Here is a 21108-nt window from a genome sequence, read left to right as displayed (position 1 = left end):
AGAAGGACCCATCCACTACCACCCTCTGGGTGCGACTCTCTAACCAGTTGGCGACCCATTGGACTGTATGGGTGTCTACGCCACAGTCCCCCAGCTTCCTAATGAGAATGGGGTGAGAGACAGTGTCAAAAGCCTTCCTGAAGTCTAGGAAAACTATATCCACTGCCACCCCTGCATCCAATGATTTAGTGACCTGGTCGTAAAAGGCCACCAGGTTGGTCTGACAGGACCTGCCACCGATGAACCCGTGGCAATGAATTCATGGCAATGCAGGCCCCTAAAGAGGAATGCTCTGCATCAAAAACTTGTTCATCACAGAAATCATAGGGAAGCCGGGTTGGAAGAGACCTCCATGGGTCATATCATCCAACCCTGATCATCCCACCAAGTCATCTACTCCCACAATTTGTAGGCCTGGATGCACATGGAGTAGGACATGTTTTCTGGCAGCATGGCCAGGCGGTGGTGTGTAGATGCCTTGAAGGACTTGTCCCAGGTAGCCGGTGACAGAAGCAGAACCCAGACCATGTGTGTCCCCGTACAGTGACCTAACCATGAGGCACACCTTGCTGGTGTGAATGCTCAGCAACTCTCCTGGACAGTCAAACTCCATCTTCCCTTTCATAACGTTACACATTAGAGCTTCCTAGACCGAACTGATAGAAATACTTGTGGAGCATGGATGGTTTGTCTTAAAACACAGCGGGACACAGTTGTTGCATGAATGAGCAATAGTTTCAGATTAGGGGACAGCTTGATTGAGTCCTACTCCTGCGACTAGCTGTTACCGTCACAAAAGGATCACGGGACTTCTTCCTTTTGAGATCTGCCAGGGCTCGTGTTTACACCAACAGCTCAGGAACAAGACCCAGAAGACATCACTAGGCACATGTGTACATTTAGATGCACACCTTGCTGGGTTATTTGACCCCAGCGGTCTTTCCTGCCCCGAGCAGGGGGGCTGGACCCAATGATCTCACGAGGTCCCTTTCAGCCCCTAACTTTTGTGAATCAGTGAGTTTTTCACCCACCAATATCAAAGGTGGGCAGGCATGATTCAGCCATAGAAACTAGGGCACTGGCAAGGCCTGAAGAACAAAGGCAGGGGGATATTCTTTATTGGGCCAATGGCATGGCTAGGATTGAATTGGGCAAGCTTTCTAATGCAATGCATTCTTCTGCAGGCCTGAGGAAAAAGGTAGGCACAACAAAGAAAAAAAAATAGTTTGCAAGGCGGTGAGACTAGAGAAGAGAGAAACTGAGGAAAAAAATAAGAGAAGAAAGGATATTTTGATTCGTGCAAGATCAAGACTTCTAAAAAGGGTCATTATCACCTGCAGAGTGAAGAAAGATTAGCAGGAGACAGGTAAATTATAGCACAGAGCGCCTCTTGAAGTGAGCTCTTGCTCACTACTCTCATCCAGGGTGCCCAATGCCCTCATGGAAACTATGTGGGTGAAACTAGACTACTACTATGCATCAGAATGAAAGGTCACAGGAAAAAGATGAAGGACAAAGACATACAAAAATGAGCAGAACACTTTTCACAGCACAAACACTCACTTTCTGACCTTATTATCATTGTGCTCAAGGAAAATTCACAAAACACCTTCCAAAGGTGACCCCGGGAACAAAAATTCATAAGCCGACTGAATACTAGGGACCAGGGGCTGAAGGTTGCTATTGACTCCACGGCATATAACAATCTGGCAGAAGACAAGCAAGAGTTGCACCATACAAACTCACCAAATCAGAGATACAGAAGCTTTCATAAGCTCACTTTATCAGATGCTCAATGCTATAATGTGCTTGACACCTGCTAATCTTTCTCCACACAACAGGTGATAAAGACCCTCTTCCCTCTTGATAGGTCTTGATCTTGCACTAATCAAACTATCCCTTTTCCTGGGATTTCCTTGTCTGCTACCCAACCCCTGGGAATTTCTCTCTTCTCCAGTTTCACAGCTCTGCCAACTGGTTTGAGTCCCTGTGGTGCCTGCCTTTATCCTTAGACCTGAAGAAGAATGTACTGTGTTCAAAAGCTTGTCTAAGTCTAGCCATCACAGCCACGCAATCGGTCCAATAAAAGATACCACCCACAAAAATCCTTGTTTTTCTCATATTTTCTGGCTCATTGTGGCTACAAAATCATTCCAACCGTTCTAATGCCGAAAGTCATCCCAGCCCTTGTGCTGAAAGCCAAGCATCCACATCCATATTTAGGCACAGGAAGAAGAGTGTGCTAGTGATTAGAAAAACTGGAGACCCACATCTGCCAGGGACCCTTAAAAGAATTTTAAACTTGGAGAGGTTGGAAGAATCAGGTAGTTGGACATAACTTCTTTGGCTCATCGTGGCAAAATAAATAAGGTTCAGCGGCTCGCAGGGAGCACTGATGGGACTATTTGATGTCCATAGTCCATGCGGCTATGCTGCCAGTCCCGTGAGGCCGCCTGCGGAGGGCGGCCGATGGCAAACGTTGCGCCCGCACCCCAACTGGATGCGGGCAGGGACCAAAGATGCAGACCACCCCCGCAGGGGTGAGGCCCGCTGGCCACCGACAGTCGTGTCGCTCAGGCGCGGTGACCAGCACTCGTGGACTTTGTAACGTCCGCAGTCCATGCGGCTATGCTGCCAGTCCCGGAGGGCCGCCTGCGGAGGGCGGCAGATGGCACACGTTGCGCCCACACCCCGACTGGGCACGGGCAGGGACCGAGGATGCGGACCACCCCCGCAGGGGTGAGGCCCGCTGGCCACCGACGATCGTGGATGGGGGTGACTGTGATTCCCCGATGTGCATACACCCTTTTGGACATTTGAACTCAGTGGTTCTCAATCTTTTTAGCCTCAAAGCACCGCTCCATAACTTCTTTGAGTTTTGCAGCACCCCTACTGAGAATCACTGAACTAGAATCTAAATTCAGAAAAGATAAAGAGGCTAAAACAAGTTAAGGACCATTGATCTAGGTGCTGCCCAGCGAGGGCAGATCCTAACCCTGCTGGGACCTGATCTTTCCACTATCCTTCCCCTCTCTGCCCTGGTTTGTACCTCCCAGGGCAAGGGTAGCTCCTGCCACTGTGGCTGCTCCTGCAGGGTTTCTCATGCCTCTGGTGACTGCCCCCACAGCTCCTCGTGCTGGCCCCAGGAGTGTGGGAGGAGCAGAGGGGACGAGCTGAGCACCTCCGACCTCAGCAAAGCACACAGGAGGAATCACTAATCTAAAAGTTGTATCTTCTCTGCAAAGCTATTGCCAGTGACGGGCCCTGATGACAGCAGCATGAACTGCACACAGGCTGCGGAGCTAATCGAATCCTGGCAGCAAGTGTTTCGGCTTGCTGCCAGGAAAAGGGCTATCCTCTCTCTCCCCATCTCACCTTCCCCCGCTGCAGCCCTCAAAACCAAACAACTATCAAGACCTAAAAAATTGTCAACCTGACACCAGAAGGAGGGCGGTGATGTGACACATCGCACTACAACAGGCACGTTCCAGCTGCTCCGATTAGTAGTCTGTCGGCAGATGCCACTGTAACCAGCGCCCTTGAAACCTGGGTTACACCGGCTTTGGCTTATTATAAGTCACTGGTTAAGATTCAGAAGTGGAACGGACGGTCATATCAGATGTATCATGTCATATGCTGCTTTAACAATTCCACAGAGTTTGATTTTTTGAGCCTGCTTTGGTTTCTAGACTGCTGGGTTCAATACAGGCGCTGCCAGATTTCTCCGAAGTCCAAGCAAGACACACAAAATCAGTCAGGTTAATTTTGCAAGTTCTGCGGGCTTTCCTCTGACAGCTGTTTTTATGGGATCCGGGGTATAGGTTGTAGCCATGCTGGTCTAAGGACATAAGCAGACCAGGTTCTTTGGGTAAATCTGGTATCTTTTATTAGCCCAACGGAAATAGTTGGAAACATTTTTCTTTGCAAGCTTTCGGGTGTAGATACCCTTTGTCAGGCTGAGGAAGCATCTGCAGTTGGTGTACGCGTTCTTCCTGGGTGGAATGAATAGTAAAGCAGCCAGAGGCTGGTATTCAATGCAAGAAAGCCAAGCAGTGGTTTATGGGATCTAAGCACTCAGGGAAACAAAGTGCGTGGCAAGTAAACAGGTAAATCATCCCTGCTTTCTGCTGGGAAGGAATGTCCTGTTGAAAGAGTTGGGAGTACTTCACCCACTAGTGGCTGACTTTCAACAGACCTACTGGAACAACCACTGCTGTCGTAGGGGCCAACTGAGCAAACATTACTACTAAACATTCAACCAGCTCAGGCAAATAATGCCACTAAGGGTCTAGTGGGACTTCTACCTTTGTAAAATTGCCCATAAATTTAAGTGTTTGCAGCCCTGGACCCCAAACTAAGCAATAAAGTTGATTTTCTGAAATGCAAAGAAGCAAGAGGGGCTGTGGGTATCATAGGACCTATTCCTGACCAGTACCAATGACAATCCAGCCATTTACATCTTTATTCCAAAAACATTTTGCAAAAAGCATTTATCACCTGATTTAACACCTGCCAGATTACACCTGATGCTGGATTTCAGAGATAGAAGAGTGTTCTAGTGAAAACACCAACAATCAGATTTTCTAATGATTTCAGCGTGACTCAGTCTTCAGCTGAAACAGATTCGTGCCTGTTAAATGCACTTATGGTCTCCTGACCTTAGCAAATCTGTAGGAGAAACTCATTTGAGTTCATCATAAAATATTAAGTTCCCCTTTCCTGAGATTTTCAAATAGTTTTTCAGTTCTAACAGAGGCTGCCTCCTTAGTTCAAATGACAATGGGTCCGTGATTTTAGAGTAAAAGGGTTCTCACATTTTATCCCTCAATCAGAGTGCAGGATTAGCTAACAATGGTATCTGAATGGCCAAACAGATAATACGAGACCATTCAACAATGGTGTATTTAAGAATATTCAATATTTGAGCATACTCAACCTTCAAGTTGCAGCAAAGTCTATTAAAACAGGGAAACAAAGTTGAATACACTACTACTACTCTATAAGGCAAATACAAATTAATAGATTTTAAGATCATAAGGGACCATGAGATCATGTTGTTGGGCATCCTATGTAATACAGATCATTGATGTTCACTGAATTACTATTGACACCAGTAACTTGAGCTTGCCTAAGGCATATTTTGCCAGAATGGTATCCAGTGCTGATTTGAAGATTTAGAGAGAAGAAACCATTACTCTCCTCCAATGTTTAATCATGTTCTCCGATGTTTAATCATTATTCAAAATGTATGCCTTGTCCAAATTTGTTTGGTTTTTGCTCCTAAGGACTGTTTTTTGTTACACTTTTCTTCCCTAGAAGTAAAGAGCCTTTATATCAAAGATTAGAAGACAAAGACCTGGATTAGCAACTAAACAGATCAAATTTACATCCAAACAGCATTCTGTAAAATTCAATACTACGCTGATTCAAACATGAAAGCTTTCATTAACATCTGGAACGCTGGTGACAAAAAATAAATAAACAAATAAATAAATAAATATAGAAATGAAATGTCAGAGCATTTGCTTTTAGTTTTTTAAACAGATACAGGGCTAAATTAAAAACTAATACGGTATTAAAAAAAAACCACTATAGAGAAAAATGTTCACAAAAATGTCACTTGGTTTTTCAATCCGTTCCATATTCTGAAAATAAAAGAAGCTGGAAACAAAAGGACAGCGCGAGGAGATACTCACTTTGCCTTCAGTGTTTCCTCCTGGAAATTCCACTGTGGGTCTTCCACCAGCTGCAGCTCTCGTAAAACGCTCCCCGGTTTGTAAGCGGCATTGATTACCATGCTGAGAACCTGATGAAAGACAAAAAAAAGTACAACGGAAAGCTTTAATGGGCTCTCATGACCACACAACGAATATTAGCACTGATGATGTGCGCTGCAGTAGCATCTAGCGGTACCAGTATAGGGCTATGGCTCCACTGTCCCAGGTGCTACATATAGTTATAATGAAAGGGGACCCTACCCAAGACAGCTTAAAATCCCATTCTGGGAATGATACTGCTACAAATAGATGCTTTTATCTAGCAAAACGGATTTCCTTTGAAAGCAACATTGGGGCAGACCTGGACAGTATTTTGCATTACCAACATATCCAAGGCAATAATTTGCATTCCCTGTACCAGTAACATGCTGCAATTTCGCACATATCACATCCCCCAAATAAGACGCACACCCTGCTTTCAAAAGGCAGAATGGAGAAGAAAAGATTTTTCCAACCATGGCTGACTGCTGATGGCAGGAGAGCCTGTCTGTAGGCACTGTGAGAGGGTTAACACTACCTCGGACCCTGAAGGGTGCATTTCATGCACCTGAAGGGTGCATCCTAGGACCATGTCCTAGGATATGATGAATTAACATTGGACATGGTCCTTTTCCTATAATCTTTTGAGCATAGATTAGCTAACTACTTCCCCGTCCTCGCAGTAGCAGGGCATTGCCAGTGGCCTCGGCGATCCTACTTTTACCTGTGGCATTTTGATACCCTGCTTTTTGGTGTTTAGGATTTTGCTCCTTGTAGGTTTGCAGTGGTGATTTTGTGGTTTCCACGGATAAATGTTTGCTTGCGAGCACAAGAGACTGGACTTGATGGCCCAGGAGGCCCCTTCCAGCCCTACATTCTCCTTTGTGCTTACTTTAATTTCATTTGCCACTTAGACATTACCTACTCCTGACCACTTAACCACAGCGTGACTGCTCACATGTTCATTTTTACTGGTACGTGCATTTACCTGGCTATGATTCCACCTATGCACTGCACATATAAGATCATCTGATTTCAATCAAGAACAGGTCAGTCACACAAGACCAAGTTTTGCACTTTACTTCTCCATAGGCTCACAGGGCACACACAACAGATGAATATATAACATGTCCCCAGCTATGTAGGGTCTGGGACACGCAGCTATTTAATTTGTCAGTCAAACCCTATGTAATAAGCCTCAGAACTTAAACATTAGTGAACCTTACATCACTCCAAGTATATATGACCATTTTTCAGGTGGGAAAACTGAGGCCGAGACATAGCTCGGATGTTCAATGAGTGCAACATGTGAATGAAGGTCAGATTTTCAAACACGGACAGAGTACAGCAGCTCCAATATTTTTGAATGAGCTAAGTCCCCGAGGTGCTGAAAACTGGGTGCATTTAAAAAAAAAAAATCTTTCCCTAAATGATCATATGCAACATCCCCCACAGCAGAGCTGGGAACTGAAATCAGCTGTTGCTGGCAGGACTGAATCCTAAGCCCCACCGTCTTCATCACCTATAAATACAATCTTGCATGTGTTGTCAGTGATGAGTAATTAAGTTATGTACAACCTCCTCCCCGAAAAAAGCCCACCCCAAATCACAAGAACCTGCAAACGCTTCATTCCACGTTGTCCGGGATTTATGCTAGACACCCAATACATTTCATGGATGCTAATAATACCAGTGTTTCTCTATGCTGCCTTGTCAGCACCGTGACTCTCAGTAATCTTCTAAGCTCATGTTGGAGGAGAATGTTTTGACAGGATAATCATTTCCCTTTGGGGCAGAATGGGAAAAAAAAAGAAAAAAAGAAGGAAAAAAAAGCTTTAGTTGTTAGTCTGTGTTTACTTCCTCTAAGTCCCTTGGCTTGGTATTTACCTAGCAGCAGGAGTCCATTATCATGTTAATGATGTTCCCTTCCAATGACATTATCTCTTAATCTCACACACACTTAACCACCAGGGAAAATTTTGATACATGACTTCATTGGAGAAATTGTGATATATGACTTCATTGGGGAAGCGAACTGGGTTTATGTGAACTGTGTCTAAGTGAAAACGGTCACCACACCAGTTTAAATAAGAGGCCAAATTCAGATCTTTGTCAGTAAAGCTCCTGTTGACTTTGGCATCACCAGGATTTGATCCAAGAGGACTTTCCTACACCCACATGCATTTTTATCCCTCACTTTGTGAAAGCACAGCAGAGGGGACTTGACACCTGGGAGCAATGGGGATGCCTGTCCAGTCCTATGTTTTCCAGCGCCATATGTACACACACACATATGTATATATACACATACACACATAAACTTATACACATACATACACACACACACACACACACACACACACACACGTATGTATGTATGCATGCATGTATGTGTGTCTAGCTAGATCCACAAGGAATGGGCTCGCTGAACTGCCACTGCAGATACTCCAAAGTACTCTTCCAAACCTACCACTGGATTAAGCCAGAGTCATTTAAAGTCAGTAGGCATCTAAATTTCCAAAATTAAAGTTTATCATGTGCCAAAAGGTCTGCTTCTGGACATACCCAGAAGCACCTCAGTCTTGAACACAAGTCCAGTGGGAGGTAGAGCTGCACCTTGCAGACTAACAACAATCGATACATCTACCTATATCTACCTTGGTTAGGCTATATGGTGCAAATGTACCCTGCCTTGTACTTGACTTCAAACTAACACAGCTAACTAGGTCTCTCTGCACATGGATAACACCAACCCAGGTCAACACCACTCATAACCAACAGTACTACTGCCTCATTTTATTCAACGGCTGTGTAGTTAGAGCACACACATCAGATAAGAGCTACCTGCATTCAAGTCCCTTCCCCTCAGTTCAAGCGCACTCCTGTAAACAGGAGACTGCCCTAAACACTGAGCTATAGGACATAGCACTATAAGAAGCTGTTCCACTTAGCATGATTTAATTAGATAGTCACCGGGCCAGAAAGAGGGAGAGGACAAGAGGCAGCGTAATTAGAGAAGGTGGGGCCACTGAGATGATCAAGTTTAGGTTCTTTTGCTGTTTCATACATGCAAATTAAGTATTCACAGGGGCAAGGAGTGGAACATTTTCAGGGCTGTCGAATCCAAGTGGAAGGAGATGCTTCCTTGCAGCCTGCTGTAAGGTTCGAATGGGGCCTGGACCTAAGTCACACTCCTCTCCTCTGCATTTTCTACTACCAGTCTCAGCTCCCTTTCAGCATATCTTCTGTGGATCCCAATTTCAGGCACTGAACTCTCCCTGCACAGTCTCTGGGCACTTATCTTGGGTGGCATATATTCCACGAGGCACTTGAATGTTAGCTGCTGCAGCATTTGGCACTGCAGTGCCTATGTCCACTTTGTAGATGTGGGTCTAGGTTAATAGAGACCACACTGAGCATCATCTCACCCAAAATACGGGCATCTGCCACCAGGACTGAAACTAAAGAAACCTGAGTGATGGCCCCATGGTCTCTGCACTTTAAATGGAGGGATATAGCACTTGGGATGAGGATTCACAGCAGCCAGCATGCAAAGCAAGGAGAGGGGCCATGCCCAGCCCAGCCAATAGGAAGCACAGAAGAAGGCCATTCATCTGAAATCCCATCATTCTCCTGGACTCAGGCCGCAACTACCCCAGGGGTCGGCAAAGTTTTCGGGATGGTCTCAAAAAATCCCACAACCTGGACTGTGAAGAGGCTGGTGTGCCAGGGGTGGAAAGCAAAGGAGCTACAACTGGCCTGATCCTTGCTGTGGCACCACAGCCCTGGCCCCTTCCCCGCCATGCACCTTGAGCCATGCGTGCACCCACTGCTGCTAGAGCCAGGGCTGCTCCCAGTAGGCGGGCAGCCTGCAGACAGCTGCACTGGGGTCCAGAGCCCCACACTGGCTCTGTAGCCAGTGGTGGCTGCGTGCATGCCTCAGGGCATGCAGTGGGGAAGGGACCAGGGTTGCACTGCCCCAGGCCCCTTCCTCGCCATACGCCCCAAAGCACGAGTGCAACTGCTGCCAGCCACAGTGCCAGGCTGGGGCTGCAGACCCCAATGCATCGGTTGCAGCCTCCTACATTTGGCCCGGGCTTTGGGCAGCTGTTGCCTGCCACAGAGCCCAGGCTGCTTGTAGCAGGGCTTGCAGCCTCCCTGCCTGCCGCAGGCAGCCCAGGCTCTATGGCCGGCAGCAGCTGCCCAAAGCTGGGGGCAGCTGTGGTGTGCTGAGCAAAACGGCATCGTATACCATGCTCTGGCATGCATGCCAGGGGTTGCCGAACCCTGAACTAGGCACCCCCTGCACTGCTGGGTCAGACACTTCTAGCCAACATTTGAGCCCCCATCTAGACTTGGTGTCTCAGTCCTTAGAGGGGTCCAATGCAGTACATGTGCCCAGAGCTCATGTCATAGAGGAGGAGCCCAGTATCTGCCTGATAGCTCAGGAGTTATATGAGCACTCGGCCAGGAAAAAGCAGGAGCTGGGCTCTTTCTACCTTAGCTTGAGGGGTTTGAAAGCACATCTGCTTCCTAGAAAAACACCCCAGCCATCAGGCCATAGGCTAGGCTGGGTGATGGCACCCGCAGGCCTTCCTATTGAAATAGGCATGAATGTATGAACCCCAGGGCCAGAAACAAGCAAAAGGGAGTCCGACTCTGGGTCCAGGGTGTAGCAAGTCCCAGGAACAAATTTCATCTAAACAGCAATTTAGATGCCCAAGACCCTTTTGCATCCAGTCTCGAACCTATAGCCTCCAACAATAATGAGAGGCTGGCCCTCAGCTGACCGGGGTCTATCAGCTGAAGATCTAAACTGAAATCCATGGTAAAAATGCCATCAACTTCACTAAGAGAAAACCCAGTCCATGCAGCTTATACAAGATGCCACCAATACAAACACCCAACCTGATTTCTAACGATAACTCCATCCTCCTCGCTCCATCATACACTTAAAACTCAGCATAATTCTTAATTGTCGGAGCAGCGCGACAGAGACAATTCATTATGCAAGTTTCTCTTAACAAGCTGTTCCATGCTTTAAAATTTCAAACTATAGAAGCAAGTGCAACAGTTCAACACGCTTTGCTCCTTCTTTTCCCAGACTGGCTTATTCTGCTTTTCTTGAATTCACCAAAGGGAGCTGCATTACACCAAAAGTCCTTTTGTTTTCGAACAAAAGAAACAAGCCAGTAACACTCACTTTTCATGGCAATGGTAAATCACCCTCAGAACAGACTTCCGAGGGACATGGTAGACTCCACATCACTGGGCATCTTCGAAACACAATTGGACACCTTTTTAAAAGAGATATCATACTGCAACAACAAAGAGTTAAAGCAGTGATAAAAATCATTGGGAGAAGGTTTTGGCACGTTTTGTGCAAAAAGTGAGACCAGGTTCTCCGAATGATCCTTTCCGGTGTGTTAAAATTTAATTTAGTCTCTGAAACGTTGCTAGGATGTTCTAACCTTTTCTTTTATTTTAAAAAAGCACAAGGTATGAGACACAACTATTAATGGCTGCTGAATTCCTCCCCAGAGATGGCTGCATTGCTGGGCTGGCTGAATTCTTCTCTCTTCTGGCCTCAGACATACCTCCTATGGAGGAGTCTAGGACTGGAGTCTATATTAGGCAAAACACTTAGACATCCCCTTGATTCACCATCCTCCGAGGGCAGAACGAGACAGAGCCCCGATTCCACAAGGGAAGGACACACAAGGTTTTGCATGGGTGCCAGGGTATAGCTGTAAGATTGATGCAAAGCTTTTCAAGGGTTATTCACAATTGCTCTCACAGTTGCTTCTGGGGATCTGAACCAAGGGTACGAGCCTCCATATGTTAGGCACTGAACCGTCAAGGGATCCCGATCTAAATCTTCACAGCATATAGGATGCAATGCACAGACGACACAGTCAAGTGGGCTGGACATAGTAACCAACATGATTTGGCAGGTGTCAGCATTCACCGCTTGTCCAGCTAAGGAGATGAGAGGGGTGGATGACGGTGAAGCTGTCACAACATCCCTCCTTGCATTTTTAGCCTTGGACAGATCCCCTTGGTGCACCGCTCAGTCCTGTCCCCCTAAATTTCTGTGCTGGCAATGAGGTTACGACCGACCAAGGTGCTGCTCTCTGAAGCGCTGAGTGCCAGCGAGGTCAAGACTGGGATTTCCATTCATTTCACCAAAATACTGAGCTCAGCAGAGCAGAGTGGCCTGGCGGAGGAGTGGGAAGAGCAGCAAACCATGACGCGCAGCCCCGAGCAGCGGCTACCTGAAGGCCAAGCCTTTCCATCAACCTCCTTGATTCAACAGCCAAAGTAACTAAGCAAAAGAGCAGTTGTTTGGGTGCTTTTTCCTCCTCTCTGAAAAATCAGCGAGTAGCAATTCATTTCTGAACACTGTCGTTCAGCATGGAATGCTTTCCAGTTTAATCGCCAGCCAGACTTGACTGTATATCAACTCCCAGTTTTATTTAGCGGGTATAAATATTGCCTCATTGGCTTCGCCTGGCAATGAACAAACAAGTCTGCAGCGCCCAAGACAGAAGCAAGGGTGATGGCTCTGCTGCTATATTCTTCTGTGCTGGGAGTGTAGGCTTAAATGTTGCTTACACTAATGCTTAGCTACAGCATGAAACAGCTCAGAGCATCTCTTCTGCGCTGGCTCCTGGTGTGGACGCGAGATCCATGCTCTTATTCCACGCTAGGGATGCTTTGTGCTGTTTAGCTTAGTCACAAACAGGTACGCCTGGATGCAGAACAAGCGTGTCCACAAAAGAAGCAAGCACGTGCAGAATGGCTGCCGTGCTTTAAATTCACGTGCAAGCTGATTTTGTGGCAGCTTTCTTACCCAAAGAGGGCTTTTGTGACATAAATCTCCACTGCCCAGCTGAATGGTCTAGGAGTTAGAAACGGGGGTCATGAACACTTCTACTTCCATCTCTGCCGCTGGGTTGCAGGTCAAGTTGGACATTTTATTCAACTAATCTGGGCCACAGTTTACCCCCCACTATCAAAGGGAGCATCTGCAAAGCAGGAACAGGTCCTGGGCTGGAAATTGTTACCGTGGGATGAGATATTTTAATAAGCACAACCTCACAGCAGTGCTGCTAAATCTCTCCCTAGTGCAATGGAAAATGCATCTCAAGCCCTTTTCCAAGGGTGACCCAGTTAACCCCTTTGGGCTGGGGTTTTTCAGTACGGTCTGCCAGTGAATGATGCTACAGGACCACTGGATGCCTAAGGCTAACAAGAAATTCCTTTTCTCCCTTCATCTTAATGGCAGGGAAGCTACTCTCTCTGCACTGCCCAGCCAAAATGCCTCCACCCTGACCTGAAAAGACCAGCTTCCAAGACAGGAAGGAAATCGTCCTTCATGCTCATTCATTTTTGGGCCTCTGTGCTATTAGTGCCAACCACGACGATGGCTTTGTCGCATGGATTCCTGCCCCATGAGAAACTGGATGGAGGCCAAATAGGTTTACATTTTAACTACAGCGCCTCTAAAAGCAATGATTTATGGCTGGAAAGCAACGTGGTTGGAACAAAAGCTGGCCCAAGGTTACCACTGAGTTGATTCAGTTTGTGCCATTGATATTTTTTAGCCCTGTGTTGCCGAAGTAAATCCTATGTATAATTTATACCTTCCCAACACGAAACACTGAGGCATAATTTACAACCGTCTGCAAATTTTATATATGTATAATTGCAATACATCCCCCGGGCCACATCCTCAGCTACCATAAGCAGGAACAGCATTACTAACTACAATGAAGCCACTGCGATCCACATCACTTAAGAAGCTGGCCGTACCCCCTTATCTGGCTCGTTGTGGATGATGGACTCTGAATAGAGCCGCGGTTTTCTTCTAACACAGTCGGGGCTCCTGTGTCCGAATGAATTAGGACTAGAGCTATAGATGGGTTTTCTTTCACCCTGTCTCTTCACTCCATGAACTAGGACGCGAGGCTCAAAGAACGTCATGTCAACAGGGATCTGTGTGACTCTCTGCCAAGTTCATGGCAGAGCACTTCTTACAGGGCACAAAGCTGTTTGGAACAGGCGCCGTCTCTTTGTTCTGGGTGCGGACAACCCCTAGCAGAGCTATGGACTGGCACTCCTAAATGGTGCAAGCAATGCAAACGCACAAATCACTACCATTCAGCCTGTCTCACTCCCATTACCTGGAATTCGCTTAACTCTAATGGTAATTGGACTTGATCCTTACTGCAGCACTATGCGGTTTTAACAATTAACCCCTGACAGATGCCCATCTGCAGCTCTCGGGCTTGCTCCTCCCTCCTGCTATACATGATGCGACCCATGTCCAGTTCATGATTCTCACCAGACACCAGTGGCTCCAGGAAGTTATTCGGGATTCATGCTGGCATATGGATGTGATCCAAAGCCCACTGGAATGAAAGGGGAAACTCCTCCCGATGTCAGGGAGCTTTTTATCAGGACTTAATCAGAATTCAGCTCGTAGGATTCTAGGTCTTCCACTATTCCCGCCTCACTTCTCCTTGTCCGCTCAGCAGTGAATTCATCTCTGTGCTATTTACCACCCTAGTGAGAGCATTGTCTTCTCTGCAATCCAGACTCATAGTAGAGATGATCTCTTTTCTTAGACCAACAAGGTTTTTGCAAAAAAAATTCTTTAATTGCAAAAACCTTGTTGGTCTAAGAAAAGAGATCATCTCTACTATGAGTCCCAATTGCCTTTTCCTCTAGACCAATACAGCTACAACCTGGGATACTTGTCTTCTCTGCAGCACTCCTTTATCAGAACAACTTTCCTCCCTTCCTGACTCCATATCTTATTTCAAATCCACCTTCTTTCTTATCTGTCCTTCCCTCACTCCCCTCCCACTGCTCATCTTAACCTTGCAATGCAACTGCAAATCAGAGGGTGAAAGGCGTTCCTTACAGTAAAGTGGTTTGGCATCATGGACAGTTTTTCCTCAATCCATTTCTTAGCCAATAGCGGTGGTTATTTTTCTGAGAGTCTAGGAGAAAATAAAACTACAAATATTATCACTAGTGTTTTTTTTTTCCCCCAAAGGCAGCCAAGAGAGCAGCTAGACTACGGATAAACCTATAATCAAAGAACTAAGACAAACATGAAGGCACAAATGCAAGGATACACTTGCCCTCAATTGTACTGTGGTTGCCTCTGTCTGGCTTCTTCTATAATGTGTGTGGAAAATCAGTTGTGGACCTCACTCATTTGACCACATTTTTTATTTGAATCCATCTCTTTCGACTACCTCTGGGTACTTCCACTATGAGGGCAATCTGTGTGACATGAGCAAGGCAGCCTCTCAAAACTGGGCAACATCTGTCACATGCTTTTCATACAGACTAGCAAGCGACCCTCCCACCGTAGCACTCGAGTCGGTCTGGTCTGTGTGGCGTTCAGATCTGTAGTTGGAAAAGTAACCATCTAAATACTTCATAGCGGGAAGCGGGTTTTGTGCACTGGTGATACTGGATGGCTATGGATTTTCCAGGAAGACACCCTGGGCCGGACTCACTGTTGCCTTCCCCCCTCCAAAAGTCATGTGCACCTCCATGTGCAATGCATGACTACCGTAGAGACTGGGGGCTTTGCAAAGTTCCTGCCTCCCCTGCAAAGATGTGGGCTTGTGAACTATCTGGGGATATACAGAGCTGCAGCAAACACCTGTAGATGTTCCCTCTGAGCAAACAGCTAAGCAGCTCATCTGTAATTCAACACATTGCTGCGAATTAAGTGTTAATTAATTTGAAGAAGATGTGAATGAAGTGGCTTGTGAACCACCAAGATCTGGGTCCCACTTTGGTTTAATTTGGCACATCTTCCCCCAGTTGTAGCTGTAGCTGAAGCAGAGCCTTGGGAGATCAGATCCCATGTGAAGACTTTCAAAGGCTGATTATGTGGTTTCCACATGGAGTTAGATCCTCAGTGGGTGGAAATCAGTGTAGCTCTATGGAGTTACATTGCTTGATGCCAGCTGATGGTCTGGCCTAGGCTTTGTATCCACTGCATTTCTAAAAATCAAAATATTCCATGGGTGGAGGAGGAAGAAATATCTGCATGAATTCTGGCTTGGGGAACCTCATCTCCATCTTCTGCTTACAACACTGAAGTAGCTCTTTTCTTTTTACCCCTTTCCCTGAATGAAAATATTAGTAGCAAGCAAGATCTGCCATCAGCAATGAGCTCCAGCCTCACTTTACAATTTGGCAGCTATCACCTTCGGCTTTGCAAGCACTTTATCTTGCATTATGCTATGGACTCTTTTATTCATCTGCTTCAGATTAAACTGTCCCACATGAGAAAAAAGCAGCTTGATCTTTGCACCCTCTTGTAGCGCTGCCTGGTTAATACATTTTTCTCGCTCCTCCTCATCTGACCCACACCCGGCAGTCTCAGTCCTTGTCCAGTATCTGGCTGCGAATGGGAATTAGATATGGGTAAATCAGTTGACGCTGAATCCAGATGTGACAGTGGTGATGGTGGTGGTCAAATAGAAGGACTTGCAGTGAGCAACGCCAACCTTCTCACCAGCGGCTTTCATTTCAAGTATCTCAGCTGTGAGGTGCCCAGCTGATTTTCCAGAGCAAGCTGAACTGAGTTAAAGCCCAAAGCTCTGAGGTCCCTCCTCATCCCACAGGGTTATCTCATTTTTTTCTAGTACCCTCTCATCTGCCTGGCTCCATCTGTTGCCCCTCGCCCAGCCATAGATTCCCAGCTCTTGGGAAAAAGGACTTTCTCTCTTCTATTTGTACAGCATCTAGCACAACCATCCATGACTGGGGCTCCTAGGTGCTACAGCATTACATACAACAAAGCTCAGCACTTGCTGAAGATCAGGTCCATTCCGAGCGGGCACCTAAAATTTGTGACAGCAACACCCCAGGACACTTAAGAAAACTACGTTACAATGACATGCAGGGTCCTCTAGCTGTAAGGCCTATAGACTCAAAACCTTGCAGACTTGTACCTTATTAATCAGTCACGGTATGCATCTTATGTTCTCTTCTCATAAGGACTAGAACATAGACTGGAAGGGATCTCAAATCCAGACCCCTGCATTCACAAGCAATCATTTACCTAAGGGACCCCAAAATCACCAATGCAAACAGTTACTCACAACTACAAAGTGCAGCATTCAAAATGCCAGCACCACTGCATAATGTGCCATAGTTAAAAACCAAGGTGACAGTAACTGCCAATGCCTTGCCATTGCAATGACAGGGAAATAGTTGATTAATATAGAGGATCTAGAAGAAAGGACCATGCCCCATGTCACAGAGGAAGGTAACAAGCGTTACTCCCCTGTCCCCCGAGCTGTGCCAATCCAACCAAGAGAAATATTCTTTTCTTGCTCCAAATGCAGTGATTGCCTTGACTTTGAGTGGAAAACCAAGATCCTCCCTAGCCAGAAATCTTTTCTCCAATGCCTGATGAAGGGTGTTTGTGCCCAAAAGCTTGCAATTAAAGAACGTTTTTTGCAAAATTCGTGTTGGTCTAATAAAAGATATCATCTGTACTACGAGTCTTGATTGCCTAAGTATCAGTAGGAGCATCTGTGCAGTCCAGTCAACACCCCCTCCCCAGCCTTAGCTTTGTCTCACCGACACAGTGACAGGTGCAGATCAGTGCAACTGTCCCAATCCTGAATGCAATTTGAGGGACCAGCTTCCCAAATTCTGGCCCTAATCTCCCCCCGTTTGTGTTTACACAGCATTACGTGCGCATCTGTGTCCACGAGTGGACCGGCAAGTCATACCTCCTTCAGAACTAGCACGCATTTGCCAGGCCCGACAGACTGAGGTAGCTCTGCTATTCTCCCCTTGTTTAAATAAGGACCTGAGAAGCAGCGATGGTTGATGAAGAGCTGGGGGCAGCAGTATCTTCCATTGATGGTACCTGCAAGGAGAAAGAAAAATTGCCAAGGGTTTTCACATAATAAAACCGAAAGTGCCACTTCTTCCTGCTAGCTGTAAAACTCCAACCTAGGCCCAGCCTACCCTAGTAGGCACCTAAAGTCCCTCCCTCCTGACCAAAAATCCTGCCCATAGATGCTAGGGTCAGAAGGGGCCTCAGTAGGTCATCGAGTCTGACCCCCTGCCCTAGGCAGGAAAGGGTGCTGGGGTCAGACGACCCAGCCAGGTGCTTGTCCAGTCTCCTCTTGAAGACCCCCAGGGTAGGGGCAAGCACCACCTCCCTTGGGAGCCCGTTCCAGATTCTGGCAACCCTCACCATAAAGAAGTTGTTCTTGATGTCCAACCTAAATCTGCCCTCCGTCAATTTGTGGCCATTGTTCCTAGTTACTCCAGGGGGTGCCCTAGTAAATAGAGCATCTCCTATTCCCTGCTGCTCTCCCCTGACGAATTTCTAGGCAGCCACAAGATCACCTCTCAGCCTTCTCTTGCAAAGGCTGAAGAGATCTAGGTCCCTCAGCTTCTCCTCATAGGTCTTTGCCTTCAGTGGCCTCCTCTGGACCCTCTCAAGGTTGTCCGCATCCCTCCTGAAGTGCAGCGCCCAGAACTAGATGCAGTACTCCAACTGCAGCCTGACCAGTGCCACATAGGGGGGAAATACCACCTCCCTGGACCTGTTCCTCATGCACCTGCTAGCGCATAATAAAGTGTGGTTAGCCTTGTTGATGTGTAAAGTCATCCAGCTGCACAACTTTCTGCATGCACCCAGTTGCCCCAGTCCTGAGGCACTGAGCAGCGAGGTGCCCAGCTCACAACCAAACCCAGGGATTCACTACAAGTGTTGCCTCTCCCACCTCAACTGTGAGGCCAGGTCTAGTGGGTGCCACACTGAAGGTAGCCAAGAGGAGAAGGTAGTTCATTTTACCCAACAACCTAGCATTTGGGTGTTCATATGGGATGTTGGAGGGGTTGAAAAGCCTAACCATAGGTAAGACAGTATGTTGGCGTGGGCAGGAAACTCTCTCTGTTTTTCCTAATGAAGTGGCTCCACATTATGTAAGTATGTTAATATTTAATGGAGACAGGAATGGATACCAGATTTTCCAACTCCCAGGTAAAGGGCCTAATCCCTGAACTATAAAGTCATTTTCTCTCTCAAGTCCAAACACCATTTATTTATTCCATGCAAAGTGGAAGAGTCTCAACACGGGAGATGGAAGGAGTTTCACCCCAAAGGCCCCACAGTCTGGAAGTAAAGTACTCACCTGCATAAGTCAGTTCAAGCCCTCTGCTTTGACAGGACTTGAACACACCTCAAGTAACAACCCTCATCAAGAGGCAAGGGGGTAAGGAGGTGGGACTTAAGCCAGACCCCTGCCCTCCAAGACTCCTCCTAGCTAGCTCGCTGACTTCTGTGAATCCCATTCTTAGGTACCTGGCTCTTCTTCCCAGGGACAGCCACCTCCACTATATAGACAGCTGTAGCAGAGATGTGAACCTCACTAGGAAGCAGGGCATGTTAAAGTCAGTGGCTGCATCACCTCAATCCCCCTTAGGGATCTAAGCCAAATTTGTCCCAAGTCACACAAGACGTGTGAAGTACAGCAAACTGAACTCATGTCTCCAGGATCCCAAGCTGATGCACTAACCCCTAGACCATCCTTCCTCACCTAGTTTTCCAGGGGCCTAGCACACCAGCTGGCAAAATGCTCGTGTAGGACCAACCCATTTTCCTATTTAGTTTTATGTTAGGATATATCCGGAAGGGCTGCAAGGTCTGAATGGGGGTACTCTCTCACTGAGCGGGTGAACTGCGGACGTGAATGATACCAATGAGCCCAGAGTAGGTACACTGTAATTGTTGCACAGCTTTGGGTGAGAAGGACGTCCACCTGACTCAGCCAGACGACTGGTTGACCTTTTGTCACATTCGATATTATTTTAATCAGAGTTCATCTCCTCACTGTGTCAAATCTCTGGTTTTTCAGCTTTTTTATGGCCCTTTTACACTTGCTGTCATCTTCCTCAAGTCCTCCACTGAGGGAACAGGTTGTCAGGGCACTGTCCACAAAGCCAGGATCTTCGGATTTTAAATGAAGACTTGGCTTCATGGCCTACAGAAGCTGCCTCAGTGTCCCTATCAGTCAAATGGGAGTTAAACTACTTAACTAGCTACTGCAAGGATCTCACAGGAATAGAGGGAGGGTTAGTCCTAAATATTATCACCTCTTCATGCACAGTATAGAAAGAAAAGATGATAAACTCACTTCAGCCCGTATGTTTAAGATACCCAGCCACAAGAGAGTCTGAAGATGCCTCTTTCACACAAAAGGGTTATCACAACAGGTTTCTTTGTAATGAACTCTCTGAATATCAGCTACAGAAATATCCTACCATTATGAAAGGACAAAGCAGAACTTGCTTTGGTTAAGAAGAGATGAAGTGCCACACAGAGAGCATTGAGTAGAGGTACTAGGATACATCAAGCTCTGGTGTGAACGGTGTGGTGCCATTGATGTCGATAAGAAAAGCTCTATCTGTTTCCTCTGGGGCTTAATTTGGCCCAACACTAATGGGAGTGGGACTGGACTCTTGCATGTCTAAAACCCTGAGGGAGAGCCAGATACCTGAAGAGAGAGGTGACATGCTCACCAGTCCAGAGCAGCAGCTGATGTAAATCAGCACCACTCTACTGACATCAGTGGAATCACACTGACTTAGAGCAGCTGAGGATCCAGCCTGGGAAGAGTCTCCCTCTGTATAGATATATGCATGTTTTGCCATCAGTGTTTCCCCATCTCTACAAACCGAGGAAGCTTGAAGTAGCAGAGATCCTTCCTAGCTGCGCAGACCTACCTGTTGTGTCTGGCTGAGGAACCGGGCAAAGGTCATGAGGTATTTTCTCAACAGGCACTGTGGAAGGCAACCTGTTTAATGACAATACAATACGCTTAATCTCACAAGCCTAAATGACAGATCATGGATCGGGGCCTGAGCTGTTTGGGTTTGGTGCCATACCCAACAAAGATTTGGTAACAAGGTAGCTAGACGGGGACTCAAACACAGTTACTTCGGGCGTTTGTACACACCACGGGAGTTTATTTCGGCTTAATTTTTCCTAAATTGAAGTGGAGGGTCTTTAAAAACACCGCTTCAATTTAGGGCGAAGTAAATACCCGTGGTGCGTACACAACAGTTGGGCCCGACCCTTACCCCCCTCTCCAGTGGCGGGGAGAGGAAGGCAAGCTGCCGGCAGCCGACTGGTCCCTGAGCTGCCGGGGGGGGAGGGATGGTGCCCCCAACTGCCTGCACAGCCTTTGAGATACACGGGGCCTGGTGCTTCCCTCCATGGCAATCTAAAGCACCTTGGAGATGTTTTATTTTGCTGCGTCCCAAAGTCATTTAACATGCATTACGCCGC

General features: G+C 46.8%; 1 protein-coding gene across 1 annotated transcript in view; it reads right to left on the bottom strand.

Moving 5' to 3' along the window:
- SFMBT2 (Scm-like with four mbt domains 2) overlaps window positions 1-21108 on the bottom strand; it is a 187039-nt gene that overhangs the window by 11876 nt on the left and 154055 nt on the right. Inside the window, exons 14-16 of the mRNA XM_019509604.1 lie at window positions 20544-20614; window positions 17534-17673; window positions 5697-5806 (exon numbers count right to left, since the gene is read on the bottom strand). Coding sequence (XP_019365149.1) covers window positions 5697-5806; window positions 17534-17673; window positions 20544-20614 — 321 coding nt within the window. The remainder of the gene's footprint in view (window positions 1-5696; window positions 5807-17533; window positions 17674-20543; window positions 20615-21108) is intronic.

This window comes from Gavialis gangeticus, unplaced genomic scaffold (assembly GCF_001723915.1).
Source record: "Gavialis gangeticus isolate Ggan-Ray unplaced genomic scaffold, GavGan_comp1, whole genome shotgun sequence".
Taxonomy (NCBI): Eukaryota; Metazoa; Chordata; order Crocodylia; family Gavialidae; genus Gavialis; species Gavialis gangeticus.
Note: the sequence above shows the minus strand (reverse complement) of the source record. Positions and strands in the feature narration are given on the sequence as shown.